The sequence below is a fragment of the Salmo trutta genome, chromosome 39 (assembly GCF_901001165.1).
Source record: "Salmo trutta chromosome 39, fSalTru1.1, whole genome shotgun sequence".
NCBI lineage: Eukaryota > Metazoa > Chordata > Actinopteri > Salmoniformes > Salmonidae > Salmo > Salmo trutta.
The window spans coordinates 13969661-13987143 of NC_042995.1; the positions used below are offsets into that span (position 1 = coordinate 13969661).

A 17483-nucleotide genomic window follows, 5' to 3' on the forward strand; every position below is an offset into this window, starting at 1 on the left:
GTATAGCAGAAAAAAGCGTAGAGTAGATTTAAGCAGATAATGACATCTCTGAATACGTTTGTTTTTACACAAAATTCTCACTTCATCCAATTTACTCAGTACACACTACCCTCAAAGTGAATTCCCCTGCTTTGATGTTGATATCATGGCATCGTCTAAACACAGACACTATAATGGCCATGTAGATAAACAGACTGCATCATTACCTTAATTTGCTTGCCCGGCGTGGCCTGTTCGATCGTCTTCTCGTACTGCTGCTTCAAAACCTGAGTGGAGACCTTTGGTAAGTCCTCTCCTCCAATGACCCTAACTGAAATAGAAACAGGAAGCAGTTGTCTCATTAAATGATTCTCAGTTTGAAGCCCAGTTGGTTTGGAGGAAAGTAAAATTGTGTCTTTAAAACCTACCATTTTCAATTCCGAAAGTGGCATTGATTACCCTATTCCCAGTAGCAATATTTTTTTACCTTCCTATGCCTTGATTTAATTTGCGGCCATGCACTGAATTTCTAATAGAAAAGCATCTGCAATACAATTCAATTCCACACCTCCTCTGTAATTTAGGCTTGGAGAATAATCTCCAGCTTTTCAACAGTCATTACTATACAGCGTACACTCTAGGGTGTGATCAAAAAAGCCACAAATTTTAATATGAATGGTATTATAATCTACCCGTTTCATCATAATGGTTTTCATAACTGGAGGCCACGTTGCTTTGTTGAACTCTTTGATCATGAGTCACCTGTAATGAGATGGAGGCAAGCGGTGAGCACAATAGGCAATTCTTCAAATTGATTTCCTTCACACACAGACATCAGAAAGGGTGTGTAAGTGGAATGTTCATTCGCAATGAAAACAGCATTTTTCTTACCACGTACGGTTAATTTAGTCCTGCATTTTTTTTTTACTTTACTATGTAGGAAAACTTTGGTAAACAAATAAAGTGATATGAGAAACAAAAAGTGTTAAAATTATTGACATACACTTAATTATAGATGTTGCGGGTAGTTGCAGGGGCAGCTAACATATTGAGTTTAAACAATTAGACTTATTGAGTAGATGTGGGCTGAAATGATGGGAAACGGTCTAGCAGGCTTCATGATGGGCTCAATATGTGTTTGTGAGAAACAGGTTTAGTTTGAGACTGCACAGTTGCAGGGTTAAGGGTCCAAGTGAATATAAAGACTAATTAAAATATATATATATATATTTACAGTTGAAGTCGGAAGTTTACATACACCTTAGCCAAATACATTTAAACTCAGTTTTTCACAATTCCTGACATTTAATCCTAGTAAAAAATCCCTGTTTTAGGTCAGTTAAGATCACCACCTTATTTTAAGAATGTGAAATGTCAGAATAATAGTAGAGAGAATGATTTCTTTCAGCTTTTATTTCTTTCATCACATTCCCAGTGGGTCAGAAGTTTACATACACTCAATTAGTATTTGGTAGCATTGCCTTTAAATTGTTTAACTTGGCTCAAACATTTTGGGTAGCCTTCCACAAGCTTACCCACAATAAGTTGGGTGAATTTGGGCCCATTACTCCTGACAAAGCTGGTGCAACTGAGTCAGGTTTGTAGGCCTCCTTGCTTGCACACGCTTTTTCAGTTCTGTCCACAGATTTTCTATGGGATTGAGGTCAGGGCTTTGTGATGGCCACTCCAATACCTTGACTTAGTTGTCCTTAAGCCATTTTGCCACAACTTCGGAAGCATGCTTGTGGTCATTGTCCATTTGGAAGACCAATTTGTGACCAAGCTTTAACTTCCTGACCGATGTCTTGAGATGTTGCTTCAATATATCCACATCATTTTCCTCATCATGATGCCATCTATTTTGTGAAGCGCACCAGTCCCTCCTGCAGCAAAGCACCCCCACAACATGATGCTGCCACCCCCATGCTTCACGGTTGGGATGGTGTTCTTCGGCTTGCAAGCCTCCCCCTTTTTCCTCCAAACATAACGATGGTCATTATGGCCGAACATTTATATTTTTATTTCATCAGACCAGAGGACATTTCTCCAAAAAGTACGATCTTTGTCCCCATGTGCAGTTGCAAACTGTAGTCTGGCTCTTTTATGGCAGTTTTGGAGCAGTGGCTTCTTCCTTGCTGAGCGGCCTTTCAGGTTATGTCAATATTGGACTTGATTTACTGTGGATATAGATACTTTTGTACCTGTTTCCTCCAGCATGTTCACAAGGTCCTTTGCTGTTGTTCTGGGATTGATTTGCACTTTTTGCACCAAAGTATGTTCATCTCTAGGAGACAGAACACGTCTCCTTCCTGAGCGGTATGACAGCTGCGTGGTCCCATGGTGTTTATACTTGCGTACTATTGTTTGTACAGATGAACGTGGTACCTTCAGGCATTTGGAAATTGCTCCCAAGGATGAACCAGACTTGTGGAGGTCTACAATTTTTTTTCTGAGGTCTTGGCTGATTTCTTTTGATTTTCCAATGATGTCAAGCAGAGGCACTGAGTTTGAAGATAGGCCTTGAAATACATCCACAGGTACACCTCCAATTGACTCAAATGATGTCGGTTAGCTTATCAGAAGCTTCTAAAGCCATGACATCCTTTTCGGGAATTTTCCAAGCTGTTTAAAGGCAAGGCCAACTTAGTGTATGTAAACTTCTGACCCACTGGAATTGTGATACAGTGAATTATAAGTGAAATAATCTGTCTGTAAACAATTGTTGGAACAATTACTTGTGTCGTGCACAAAGTAGATGTCCTAACCGACTTGCCAAAACTATAGTTTGTTAACAAGAAATTTGTGGAGTGGTTGAAATATGAGTTTTAATGACTCCAACCTAAGTGTATGTAAACTTCTGACTTCAGCTGTATATGAGAGAAAAGCTGAGTAATGATCTGAATTCATTGGTAAATACCAGGTAAGTAATGCATTGTAATAACGTTTAAGTGTATATTACCTCCTGGCCATGGGAGTAGGCCACTTGCTGAGTGGTGGGAATGACCTCCCTGACACTGCTCCTCACTGTCACCTCCTGTGAGCTGGACACCTCCTGTCAGAAAGACCACACACAGACCGTTCACACACTAGGCCTACATATTTATGATTCACAAACACAAATGTCTCCAGATGCCGGTGGTTGTGGTTTATGCTGGTTCTGCTTTACGGGGGTACTTTACTTGAGGGCGGCATACAATATTTTGTCACGGACCCGCTCGACTAGCGTCTGTTCCTGTCGCTGACAGGTTGCAAGCAACACACTCGCACACAAACACTTTAACACACACACATTGTAGCTAGCAGTCACTAACACACAGCAATATTGTGTTCCCCATGACAGCAGACCATATTTAGCAGCAGGAGGGGAAAATATGAATGTTTAGAGAGCAAAGCTCACTGGAAAATTAATATGCTACAAATAATGCATCATTTCCTATCAATTGCAGAGCTCTCTCTGTGTAAATAGTAGACAGTAACTTAAGGAGAGAGTAAGTGACAAATAGAGAGAGGTGGAAAATCTCTGAAGTAAATTGAAAATACACTAAATGCACCTCAAATAGGTTTTCGAAATTGAATACCTGAAATTGGACTTTCTTTCCCTGGCATTTAGAGCATAGAAGCATACATGTCAGAATAGTGCTGGCTCCCTGAGACCACCTAGGTCTGGTATAACATATGTTGTTGCTGTACAACTTGCCATACAGCAAAAACAAAACAGCATGTGGACCCATTACCTGAGTTGCAGAGACACGTAAAAAGGCTCTTGACGCAAAGTAACAACAACTCAACAAAACCCACTGCTCCACATCTGACCACAGCCCCATGCATCATTAAGTATTTACACAAGTCCGGGCCCACTCTCTGAATCCAGCCTGTTTTAAGCTCGGCAGGATGAGAGAGAATGCATGACTGGGCAAAATTGAATCGACTTCTATGAGATCCAGTGAAATCACTACAGCATGCTGAGTCATCACACACCTCTATCCCTGTGCGGCTGTGACCTGTATATGGGCTTTCTGCCTTGTTTTACTAGGGATTTGTATGACTCAGTGTAATTCAGTATGGTTCAGCATGCTTTACTATGGAAGTGCAATATAAATAAATAAGAATACATTTTTACGTATGGCTTATGCTTTGCCTGTTTAGTTGCCAGTACCTGCACGGATCTCTTTTCTAAGTGGACCTGGGTAACGCTGGTCTGGGACTGGGAGGAGGAGGCGTACTCCTGGCTCTCAAACTGTTTCTTCACGCTGGCCAGACCCCCTGGCAGAGAACAGGCTTCAGACTCCTCCATAACCTATCACGAGAAGACATAGGCATCATTAGTTCGAGTCATCTCCATGCAAACAGTTCTCATTAAAGTATCTTCAGGGGTACAGTGGTAGTTAATGCAGAAGTGATAGTTCCCGGGACTTCCTGAAGGGGGCATAAGTGAGCAGCATATTCCACAGGACTAGACAACTTCCAACCCTAAATACAGTAGGGAGTTATGACTTGGACCTCATGACGTTTGCAAGAGAAGGATGTCCCCAGTCTCCCCACACAATTGGAAATCCCAAACATCTGTGACATCATGTCAAATCAAACTAACTAGTACAACACAGCATAACAGTATCAAGCGATGTTTTAGCTGCGTATGCAGACAGTAGCTGTAAAGGTATTGATAGATAGTTCTGGTCCAGATTCTGTCTTTTACCCCTCATAGTGTTCAGTAACCCTACAGCTCAGCCTCCCACCGTCAGCTGTCAGCAGCCTGCCCATGGGCCGTGACACTGGGGTCAACGGAGGTCACCGCAGTGGCACCGACAAATGACACTGATGGCCTCAGAGCAAATCTACATAGCTGTCATTATTCAGTACTGAATGTAAAAGTAAATGATGCATGATGAATGTTGATATCCCACTACTTGTCTTCAGAATGTTACATATTACTGTGTGGACAGAGGTTCCTGGAATATGTGGTCGCTGGAAGATCTTTGTAGTGTCCAGGAATATTCAACACTGGGTTTCTTTCTGACAAAAGAGGAATTATTTCTATCCATGAGGATTCTCAATATAAAAAGGCTTAGGAATATAAAAATGTCTTCCTGACTTCCTTTCAGTTCCAATCAGATAACAGTGACCTGGGTATAGAGAAGCTGAATGGAATGCAACAGACCAGGGAAGAGAAGCCATATAATAGTGAATAATAGTGAACCGCTGACTCACGTATAGTAAAAGGCTAAAAGGTTGAGGCTCCGATGGCTTCAGTCCACAGACTGAGTTGAATTAATGGCCTTGGCTTAGTACATGCCCTCGTTTTCAATTACAGGTTGGACAAAGTGTAAGCTGCTTTCGGAGAGGTGTTTCTTTACGCTGATGAACCAGGCATGTAAGCTCTTTTTTGTTGTGTTTTTTTTTTTACACAGCATGTTTATGTGGTCATGGATGTCTGTGTGGAAAAGTTTTGAGAATGCGTCATATTTGGAGATAGGTGAAAATGTTCTGTTAATAATACCCATTAAAATGGGACGCACTGCCAATTATACCACACACATTTCCATGTGTGTGTTTGAAGGTATAGTGTCTGTCTGCCTGTCCTGCCTGCTTAGCAGCCTGTCTAGTTATTATCCTTGGAGTGTCTTTCCCTCCATCTCTCTTTACGTCCTTGTGGAAGTATCCCCTTACCGTGGTGGAGGAGCTGCTGGCCTCCTTCTTGGACACGGCCGCCTGGTACATGGCCATGCGTTCCTTTAGTGACACGGACTCCGCCTCCTCGCTGGTGGGCGCTCCTCCGTCTCCTTTCCTCTGACTCACCACCCCTTCCCTTTCCTCAGGACGTCCTGGCCTGGTTCCACCCGCAGCTGCAAAACGCAACAGTTTACTCTCCAGGACATGAGAATGCAGTTTATGCACATAGAGAGCCGAATCCTGACTTGAAAGCGGCGTTTGTCACACGAATTTCCGCGTTCGTTCTCATCCTTGATTTACAGTAAATCCATGGTTTACGTAAGAGTCAGATCCGTTGTGAGTCAACCTTTCAGCGTTTCAGCCCATTGATGTCCACCATTTCATGGTGCCAATAGACTAATGGTCAAACAAAATAAAACATGTACGAACAGAATAAATACTTTCAAGAGATACTTGTTGAAATAACCATGGACGACATTTTAACAGGACGTATTCGAAAACAGCTGCGCTTGCTATGTCCTATTATCTGTAAGGACGGGGCCATGATGTAACTGCGAGCGGCAGAGCGTCAACAGTGACAATCTCCACCAGTGTAGGCTGCTGTAGGGAGGACGGCTCATAGTAATGGCTGAAATGGAGTCAGTGGAATGGTATCAAACACAAACACGTGGTTTCCATGTAGTTTATACCATTCCATTCACTCCATTCCAGCCATTATTATGAGCCATCCTCCCCTCAGCAGCCTCCACACTCCGTCTGGCCTGTTCCAGAACCACGTCCTGTCACATGTTCCTTACAGGACCCCTCTATACATAGCCATAGACAAGACAATGGGGATTCACAAAGGATGTTGTCATGAAACTGAAGCGAGTCAAACTCATCAATCAAACAGGACTGCTCTAACGTCACACGCACACACACACAAATGGACGCGCACACTGATTAGTGGTTAGTACACTACATCCCTGTAGACGTCCAATTAGAGTCAAGTATTGATTTATGGTTGACTCCGCTCCGCTATAAAGCATCGTTAAGCCAGTGAGATGACTCCACTGAGGATCTCCCTAACACCCACACTGGACCTGAAGGCTTTTAGCATGTTGATTCTGCCTGGGTTATAATGCATTGAGATCAAAGAGGCAACGGATGGAAATGGTAATTGTTTTATGCAGTACACGTTGACATTTCTATGTTGTGGATTTTCTCTGCTGTTTCACATACTGGGGGGGGATCTTAGCCAAAACAGAAGCACATGGATAGAACACTGGTATATTTTAAGGAACTATTCCAATGGTAACTCGGCTACAACTATTAGCGATTAAAGCTATTCTTTGCTTGGTACATAGCGTACGCATATACCCCTATGGTGAAGAGCTAGTCGCCCTAATGCCTGTCAGACCACTTTTAGAAAAGTCCTATGAATACATGTGTTACTATCTGCCGGTTTGATTTCCTATTCCTGGAATTGACTGGTTATCTGACCGGAAGACACAAGTCAAACATGCTCCCTACTTCAAGTCTATTAAAACAGGGCCAAAGTATATTTTGTCTCATAAACAAACAGGATCTCTCACAGGAGCCAAGCACTTGGATTGGCTACCATGTGATGAAAGCATGTTCCCTTAAACCACCATTTTTAGATCATCCTGCTATGGCGGGCATGTTAGTGTTAACCAATCACCCTGCGCTGCCGAGAGAGATAGCTAGAGGATTACTGACCAGCACAGCAACGTCCAAAAATAAATGTGGGTTTTACCCGCTCTTGACTATAAATACGGGCCAGATACTCTGCACCTGAGATCACCTGAAATCTGACACTCGTTTAACACAGCGAACGAGGGATAATGTCCTCATTTATCACTGGGGATAAGTGCGTACCACACGTCATGGTTCTGGCCCCGGTTTCCCAAAGGCATCTTAAGGCTAAATTCCTTGTTAGAACCTTCGTAGGAGCATCGTTAAATCTCCGAGCTGTTTCCCAAAACCATTATTAACGTTGCACTTGAAAACGTTTGTAACCTAACGCCTGCCTCGGACCACTCGTAGAACAGCAAAGTGCGTTGTTAGAGGTTTGTTTGCGTTCCTGCGTCACTTTATCCACAGCAGATCTCCGGTAATTAGAATAAGCCACCGCAATATTTGTAGCCGTAGGTGGTAATATCTCTCTAGGAGCTGATCTGTTGTCAGTATTGGGGAATAATTATAATGTTAAGGAAATATTTGAATGGAGAAAGCTTATCCAAGAGCAGCGCTCCCTTTCTATTGATCCTATCAGTATTGACACATGCGCGAACAACACACTTAGTGACCTTTCTCTCTGCCAGGTGTTTTGGGAAACGTGTGTTATATCTTCAGACATTGTAGGAAAGATGCATATTTTAAACAATCCTAACCCTAAATGACATCTCTACCAGGAAACTGGGCCCTGGGCTGTCAGTAAGACAGACAGACATACAAGCGTTCTGATGCCATAAAAACATTGACAACAGTCCCTTGGTATGTTCAGCCTGCGAGCGGAGGTATGGTGGTGAATGAATGCAAAGCTCGCCATAGCGGGAAAGTGAGGTAACTAAACCAGGCTCCATGAGAGTCGCAAAATAAATCCTACTTTTTTTCCGGCCCTGTCTGCAGTCATGTTTCCCAGTAAGAGAAAGAGGGATGAAGGGGAAAGAGAGAGAGGGAGAGGTCAAACACAAGGACATCTCAAAAGAGCTACATTTCTCCAGAAGCCTAAAAGCTTTTTCCATCTACATCACTGGCGCGTTCCTCTGTTTAATTAGCGATATCAACCGATTTCAATGATTATAACGTTTACACATGACTTACTGGGTAAGATGCCATAATCTTCCAGCAGATTACCATCTGTTTGCGTTTTGCCATCGCTATCTTAAAAGCAGAGGTGCTTTCACTGATTTTATTTTCCTATATTAACTTCCCTTCCATGGAAGGCCACCTACTGTATGATTAGTCAGCAGTGTGTTTGCGGAAACTCCACATGGAAGGGATGTGTGGCTCTTATTCTCTTCCTGAGGAGTGATAACTCTTAATCTCTCTGATTTGCGAGGCAGTGGTGCCTTCATCTGGCCCTAGGGATTGGAGGGGGAGGTTGAGGCGGCTGGTGGGTGGTTGGAGGTGGCGGGTGGGCGTCAGGAAAAGTCTATGGGGGAGACAGTATGTGTGGGGGAGGCCTTGCATCTGGTATGCATGGCTCAGTGGCTATATTGAGCTGAGCCAGCCCCCCGCCCCACGGTCACTGCTGCTGCTCTGCCTGTGGTTATGTGATCAGAGGTGGGCTACACTGCTAGCTAGCTAGCCTCATGGAACCACAGACCCAGAGCAGCAGCTGAGATCCTGAGCCAAAGCTCACTGTTCTGTGACTCCAGTTCAACTGGATGTTCCACACGCACAGAGACGACGCACAATTATTAAGCTGTCAAATGGATCAAAAAGACCACTGGATCGGCCTCAAGTACTGGATCGGCCTCAAGTACTTGGTCACGATGTTTCTACTGAGTACGCTGACAGTCGAACGGTCGGAGAGCATTCCAGGCGAAATAACTAAGTCATATCAGATCGGAAAAAACAAGCTGACTTCATGCATACTTAACAATCCCACATCCTCGTGGAATCATGCTTCCTTTCGCAATTTTACATTTTATTCATTTAGCAGACGCTCTTATCCAGAGCATCTTACAGGAGCAACTAGGGTCAAGTGCCTTGCTTAAGGAAACATCGACAGATCCCTCACCTAGATAGCGCGGGGATTCGAACCACCGACCCCTCGGTCACCGGCCCAATCAGCATCATCTGACAACTCTATACTTCTGGAACACGTTTAGAAGACTCTTGCTGTAATTCCAGTCCTGTTTTACATGGTAAAACAACCTAGTCGTACAGTACACGCAAGCAAAAGCTGTATAAAGCTGAAAAGGCAATCTTCTGTCAACACAGTCAATTCACCATTCAGCCTCTCATTCATCCAGTCCATATAGTATCTCTCTCTCTCTACATGTCTCTCGAAGTGTCTTTGTGTGTCTCACTCAAATCAATCATGTGACAATGAATGTCAGTCCACCTTTACATATTGTAACACACTGAAAGGCTATGAAGGTTGTAAAGACTGGCTTACTTACTGTAGTGCTCTCTATGCCTTTAGCACGACCGTGTACCTCGGACAATACAATCCCTCAGATGATGTTGAAGGGCCTTGAAATCCCCTGAGAGCCAGCAGCAGGGTATTTTCGCCCAGCCGTTACCAGAGGAAACTAAACAAAACCCTGGGAGGTGATTTAATGAGGGTTGGAGACCAGCTCCAGCAGCGTGCGATCAGCTCAGCTCTGTGGGGCCTAGTGGACAGTGACAGCTGATTTTATTTTAGATGCCCCCCCCCTTCCTAAAAGACGGAGCTCAGGAGGGGTAGGGGGGCTTTTTTTAGATGAGGTACCCTACATTCCTTTTACCTTAAGTCACACAGACCTAACAGAACAGACGTTCTTCAATGAGACCTCGAAACCGGACCCGCATCGCTCGTTTCTCAGAGAGGAGGGGAAAAGACGAAGGGATGGGGTGGGTAATCAACCGAATGAGAGGACCGACCCAGATAACCTCATACACGTCCCGAAATCCAGAAATATTGACATCGATGATTCACCATGATGACGTTCTTTTAATATCTTTGATGATGAAATGTGTGAATCCACCCTAGGCTCCCTTTTAAGAGCCACAGACAGCAGGACTTTTTACATGCCAAAAATGAAAAGTAGAAAGTGAAGGGGACTGAGTAGAGGGCAGACACCTGAGGTTCAGGGATCTCTCTTGGCCCAGATGGGGAGCAGGGATACCAGATGGACAGGAGTCCCCTCTGAGACCACAACAGAGCCGCCTGTCATAGCTCGCCCTGATGCATCAGCCATGATCATGGCATTTACAACACACTATATACAAATATATCTCAGATCTTAGTGTGTGTGTGTGTGTGTGTGTTTGTGGTGCCGGGCCTGTCTAAGTAACTGAGTGACGCTGCTCCCTCTTTGTGCCATCGAGGCTCCCTCCCCTTAAGTTACTGCCCAGCCTTTCTGAACTGCCTGGCTGAACAGCACCTTAACATCTGAAGATGGAAGAACATCACCTGTCACGACTTCCGCCGAAGTTGGTCCCTCTCCTTATTCGGGCGGCGTTCGGCGTCGACATCACCGGCTTTCTAGTCATCGCCGATCCACTTTTCATTTTCCATTTGTTTTGTCTTTGTTTTACACACCTGGTTTCAATTCCCCAATTACTTGTTCATTATTTAACCCTCTGCTCCCCCATGGTTGTTTGTGAGTGATTGTTTGTCTTGCATACGATCCATTATTGTGGGCTCGGTATATTGTGTTGTATTTGTGTATTCTTGAGTAAATACGTTGACTACTCATATCTGCTGTCCTGCGCCTGACTCTCTACACCAGCTACACACAGGCCCGATTACAGAATCACTCACCCCATCATGGAGTCAGCAGGAGCAGATGCCCTCCCTGTGGCGGTAGAGGAGCGCGTCCAGCAGCACGCGACCATGTTGCAATGTCTGGGCACCGCCATGGATCGCGTGCTGCAGACGATGGATCGTTGGGAGAGAGGAGGAGGTCGTCCAGCGCCTCCACCAGCCCCACTACAACAGGCCCAACTGTCCACCCCTCCTTCACCCGGTCTCAGCGGGATTCGACTCGCGCTCCCGAGGGAGTATGATGGGACGGCAACCGGACGCCAGGGGTTCCTACTCCAGCTGGAACTCTACCTGGCGACCGTCCACCCGGCTCCTTCGGGACGTGAGAGCGTGTCCACCCTCGTCTCCTGCCTCTCAGGCAAAGCCCTGGAGTGGGCCAACGCCGTATGGAGTGAAGGACCATTACGCAGAGTTCACCCGCCGCTTTCGGGCAGTTTTCGACCACCCGCCTGAGGGTCGAGCGGCGGTTGGTCGTCTGTTCCACCTGAGGCAGGGGATGAGGAGCGCGCAGGATTTTGCATTGGACTTCCGGACCCTGGCCGCCAGTGCGGGATGGAACGACAGGGCCCTGATCGATCACTACTGGTGCAGTCTGCGCGAGGACGTCCGTCAGGAGTTGGCCTGCCGAGACACCACCTTGGCATCAGAGCCAGATCGAAGCTCCTGCGGTGGACGAATGGTTTAAGCGCTCGGAGGAGACCTGGAACGCCACTCATGTGCACCTGCAACGGGCCGTGAGGCGGCAGAAGGTGAGCGCCGACCGCCACCGCAGTGAGGCCGGGTCTGACTCTCGACCCGAAACCTGCCCCTCCGCCTGCCCTGCCGCAAGCTGGGTCCGCGGTTTGTGGGGTCATTCAAAGTCCTGAGGAGACTGAACGAGGTATGCTACAGGGTACAGCTTCCCCCAGATTACCGTATTAATCCCTCATTCCATGTGTCTCTCCTCAGGCCGGTGGTGGCTGGTCCACTCCAGGAGTCTAAGGTGTGGTAGGTTCCTCCGCCCCCTCTGGACATCGAAGGGGCCTCGGCGTATGCTGTTCGAGCCATCCTGGACTCGAGGCATCGGGCGAGGGGCCTTCAGTACCTCGTGAAGTGGGAGGGGTACGGTCCGGAGGAGAGATGCTGGGTGCCGGTGGAGGACGTCTTGGACCCTTCATTGCTGCGGGAGTTCCACCGTCTCCACCCAGATCACCCTGCACCTCGTCCTCCGGGTCGTCCCCGAGGTCGGTGTCGGCGCGCTGCTGGAGCCGCGCGTCAAGGGGGGGGTACTGTCACAACTTCCGCCGAAGTCGGTCCCTCTCCTTGTTTGGGCGGCGTTCGGCGGTCGACGTCACCGGCTTTCTAGCCATCGCCAATCCACTTTTCATTTTCCATTTGTTTTGTTTTTGTTTTATACACCTGGTTTCAATTCCCCAATTACTTGTTCATTACTTAACCCTCTGTTCCCCCATGGTTGATTGTGAGTGATTGTTTGTCTTGTATACGGTCCGTTATTGTGGGCTCGGTATATTGTGTTGTATTTGTGTATTCTTGAGTAAATACGTTGACTACTCATATCTGCTGTCCTGCGCCTGACTCTCTACACCAGCTACACACAGGCCCGATTACATCACCCAAGACCTGCCAGATCTCTACATTAGTTTTGTTTGTTTTTACAGCGTGTTTGAAATGATCTTTGTAATGAAATGCGCTATATAAAATAAATCTATTATCATTAAAGCCACTGGGAATCATTGAAAACATTTCCAGGAACTGTTACATAAATGCATGCCTTAAAGCTAGAATCCTTTGTTGCTAGATCAATTTTTGGACTTATTGATTCCCGTTGATTCTTGAAGAATATCTTATAAATGCTTAATGAGTTTAGTTCAACTGTCGTACCCCATCAGAACCCCGAATAGCTTACTTTACCTCAATGTTTATAAAACAGCATGAATGTAAACAAACACTGTAGAGATTCAAAACATGGTTAAAACTATACATTTGATATCATAAATTTGAGAGTTGTTAAATTTCTCCAGCCCCATTACTTAGCTTTTTAGCTAAACAGTGTGTTTTGTTATTGTTTCAATTAAGGATTCTATCTTAAGAACACACATAAATTAAATTCAATATTTGGTGACTGGAAACTTGGCCCTTTACGTGACATACAAGAAGTATCATTCAATAATTTATCATTGAACTGACATCATGTCGTAGTTAAAGGGCAATTCCGCCACTTTTCAACCTCATATTCATCATCTCCAGCACCAAACCAGTGTTTACATACAGTGGGGTCCAAAATTATTGATACCCTTGTTAAAGATGAGTAATAATAAGTGTATAAAATAAATAATTCAAATACTGAGCTATGTTATATGCTCCAAAAAATTGGTCAGAGAAAGAGATTTTGTTTAACAAGAAATACATTTTATTTTTTACCTCAAAAGGATCCGCCCCTTTTTAAAATTTTTGCCTAAAATGACATACCCAAATCTAACTGCCTGTATCTCAGGCCCTGAAGCAAGGATATGCATATTCTTGGTACCATTTGAAAGGAAACACAAGGAATGTAGGATAATATAACACATTAGATCTGGTAAAAGATAATGCAAAGCAAAAAACAAAGGTCATAATGTATTATTCCAGCCTAGGTGCAATTTGGATTTTGGCCACTAGATGGCAGCAGTGTATGTGCATAGTTTTAGACTGATCCAATGAACCAATGTATTTCTGTTCAAAATGTTGTATCAAGACTGCCCAAATGTGCCTAATTTGTTTATTAATAATTTTTCAAGTTCAAAACTGTGCACTCTCCTCAAACAATAACATGCTATTATTTCACTGTAATAGCTACTGTAAATTGGACAGTGCAGTTAGATTAACAAGAATTTAATCTTTCTGCCAATATCAGATATGTCTATGACCTGGGAAATGTTCTTGTTACTTACAACCTCATGCTAATCACATTAGCCTACGTTAGCTCAACAGTCCCATGGGGGACGCACCAATCCTGAAGAAGTTTTATGGTAGGAGTCAAAATTATTGACACCCCTGAAGATTCTTATAAATAAAGAAGTCAAAGTGTAGTATTTGGTCCCATATTTGTAGCAATGACTTTGCAAATGTGTTGGATGCATTTGCATTTCATTTTGGTTGTGTTTCAGATTATTTTGTGTCCAATAGAAATGCATGGTAAATAATGTATTGTTTCATTTTGAAGTCCCTTTTATTGTAAATCGAATATAAAATGTTTCAAAACACTACTACTTTAATGTGGATGCCACAATGATTACGGATAATCCTAAATGAATTGTGAATAATGAGGAGTGAGAAAGTTAAAGATGTCATACCCCCAAGACAGGCTATCCTCCCTGTTATTGGTAATGGCGAAGAGGTTAGCATGTCTTGGGGGTATGGTCTTTGACCCTCTGTAACTTTCTCACTAACCTGCAGAAAGAGAAAAGAGCTCAGCATGAAAGAGGGGAGTAAACTTTGCCCAACAAGAGCGAGCCCCCCTTAAGCCATTGACCTTGTTAGAGTAACTTCATCACGCTAACTTCTCTCATTCAGGCCTTTTATTAAAGACTGATTAGCATTAGCTCGCTCAAGGCATCAATGTGCAGACTCTGACCTTTCTTGACAATCTACCCAGGGTACTCCTGGTTCTGTTCAGAAAGCCTCCAGGTATTGTATAGTTCACTAAATTCAAGTAGATAGCATTGATTGTTGTTTTCTGGCTATGCAGAGGAAACACAGTGCATACCATAGGAGGCTATTGGGAGGAGCTATAGGAGGAAAGGCTCATTGTATTGGCTGGAAAGGAATGAATGGAACAGTATCAAACATATAGAAACCACATGATTGACTCCATTCCATAAATTCCATTCCAGCCATTACAATGAGCCCTTCCTCCTATATCTCCTCCCACCAGTCTCCTCTGGTGTGTAAGTACCCCCAGAGTCAGACATAGCAGTGCATCGACTAAAGGAAAGCCTGCTTATCTCTGCTGTAGGAACCTGTGCCATGCTGATAATCCCTCTGAAATTGCACATGGATTTCCTGTTCGTGGAGTGTAAACAAACTCGCCCGGAATATCTGATGTCATAGACAGCATCCCTTGGTGCTTTATCAGCTAGCTAACGCCTGCAGGCCTTCAAAGGGTTAATAATGAACGCATTTCACAAATTCTGGAAACGTTTTTTGCTAAGGCACAGTAGATGTGTATGCAAATTCACTGGCAAGGCTTATTTTCAGGTCAGCGTTTAGACAATAGATAATCACAGTTTATTTGATGTGCTGCCTGTCTAGGTAGAGACTCTTGTCCCTCAAAGCGCCTTAGCCCTCTGATTCTGTTTGAGTATTGTGCTTAATGGAAGATAATGGGAGGAAGTGAACTTTTGCCATTTAGAGAAGCCCTAAGAGAAACAATGTGGATCAATAGGTGTCAATCTGAGTGACTGGAGCTTCGATTTCCAATTCAAGCAGGTATCCTGAGGCTAAAATCTCCTCCAATAACCTTTGTTGGGTAAAATCCCAAAACAAATTTGCCTTGTTTAACAAAATCAGTGGTGCTTTTCCCAACGGAGCGTATCCCCTGATATTATAAAATAATACCACTACAACTGTGAATATTACATTCTATATAAAAAATATAGTGTTGTTTGGACCCACAGGTGTGGGCTATATAAACCAGACCCAGAATCCAGTGGGATATACAAAAGGGAGATATTGTAACCAAGGTTGTCTATTTAAAAGACAAAAGCATGCTGGTTCGAAGGTGAGGTTGGTGCTTGTTTAAAGCACAAAGCGCAGTGGGTCGTTCACAGGTCTTTATTTAACACGGTGGCTTTGGGCAAACAGCTCCTTTACCTCCTCTGTCACTCACTGTGAGCTGTAAATCACATGATGCTGTCACTGACATGACACAGTCAATCGGTCAGCTCTCACGGACCCTCATCAGTTCCACCAACACCGGTCTGCAAAGGCCACAGTGTCTTCCAGCTTTAGCCACCACAGTGATTTAGGACTGCTTAACCATTTCGCATGACCGACGTAACATTTGAGAAGAGAAAAAAAAAATCATTCTGGAGATTGAATTGCTGTATATAGGTTGTTACTGAAACCACAACAACAACTAGGAGTAATGTCGTGTGTGTGAGAGAGTGTGTGTGTGAGTGTGTGTGCGTGTCTGTGTGTGTGCGCGTGTGAGTAAGTAAATGAGTGAAACACACAGTGAGCTGTCAACATGTCCATCAATCCACTGAGCCTTTCTGTCTCACTCACTCACTCACTCACTCACTCACTCACTCACTCACTCACTCACTCACTCACTCACTCACTCACAGAAGCACCTCAACATGACCCCAATGTCACACACTCAAGCGCTATCTCACTCGGGTCACGTCCTCTGCCTTCACACGTGTAATTCATTTAAATGGAGTGAAACAGTGAAATGTATATTTGTGGATGGTTTTCCATAAAGAAACATATATCTGAGAACCTTTTTAAATGAGAAATACTGCAGTTTTTTTAGATGGAGAATACTGCAACTTCCTCACGACTACTCTGTACAGCCAGTGTTATCAGTTGCAGTGGAAAAGAGAGAACCCACAATGCAGCCACTCAGCAACTTCTCCTATCACAGTAATGGAAACACTGTTTCTGTATCTAGGGTTGTTCATTTTCTGCCTCGGATGATACTCAATTCCCAGAGTTGATTTGATCCCACACAGGACAATACAGTACATTCTCAACGCACAAGCTCGTCTTCGGATTTCTCTCTCAAGTACACATAACCAGTATCACATTCTGTAGCTGCTATGTGGATTTGAAGAAATTCTTTGAAAGTTGTGAAACCTGATTTCTGATGGAATAAAAGTCCAGGAGGAGGAGGAGGAGGAGGAGGAGGAGGAGGAGGTAGTGTGTAATACTACTTAAGTAAGTAATGAACTACTTACAGAGGCTGGGGTCATGAGTTGAGGCCATCTTCTCACCAGGTGATGGGTCCCTCTTCTGGTCCAGCTGGTAGCTACTGGCTGGGGCTCTTCTGGATGGGCTGGACTGTACAGCTCTCACTTCCTGGTTAGGGAAAGAGAGGGAGGGAAGGAGGAGAGAGAGACAGGAGGAGTAGGTGAGTATATTATCAGAGGAAACACCTGTGCTTTCCCAGAAGGGGGTGGTGATTGAGGTACAGGTCATAGCTCAATCGGCACACACACACACAGGCTGGTATACACACACACACATGCCCACACACACACACACATGCCCATATGTGAAAAATGATCCACCCAGTGAGTGTTAGGTGTCACTGAACCCCTGAACATCAGTGGAACATTATCGATGGTAGCAAGGATGTCTGTGTCTGTTG

At 44.4% G+C, this 17483-nt stretch overlaps 1 protein-coding gene across 4 annotated transcripts in view; it reads right to left on the reverse strand.

Moving 5' to 3' along the window:
- Positions 1 to 17483, reverse strand: part of LOC115179370 (xin actin-binding repeat-containing protein 2) — a 55479-nt gene that overhangs the window by 15739 nt on the left and 22257 nt on the right. For 2 of the 4 annotated variants that reach the window (XM_029740815.1, XM_029740814.1), the window contains exons 2-7: positions 17071 to 17191; positions 5647 to 5822; positions 4136 to 4276; positions 2939 to 3031; positions 672 to 741; positions 207 to 310 (exon numbers count right to left, since the gene is read on the reverse strand). In XM_029740815.1, the coding sequence (XP_029596675.1) occupies positions 207 to 310; positions 672 to 741; positions 2939 to 3031; positions 4136 to 4276; positions 5647 to 5822; positions 17071 to 17191 (705 nt within the window). Of the gene's footprint in view, positions 1 to 206; positions 311 to 671; positions 742 to 2938; positions 3032 to 4135; positions 4277 to 5646; positions 5823 to 9782; positions 10824 to 17070; positions 17421 to 17483 lie in introns of those variants that run through there. The other 2 variants (XM_029740816.1, XM_029740817.1) reach the window with 2 other exon arrangements.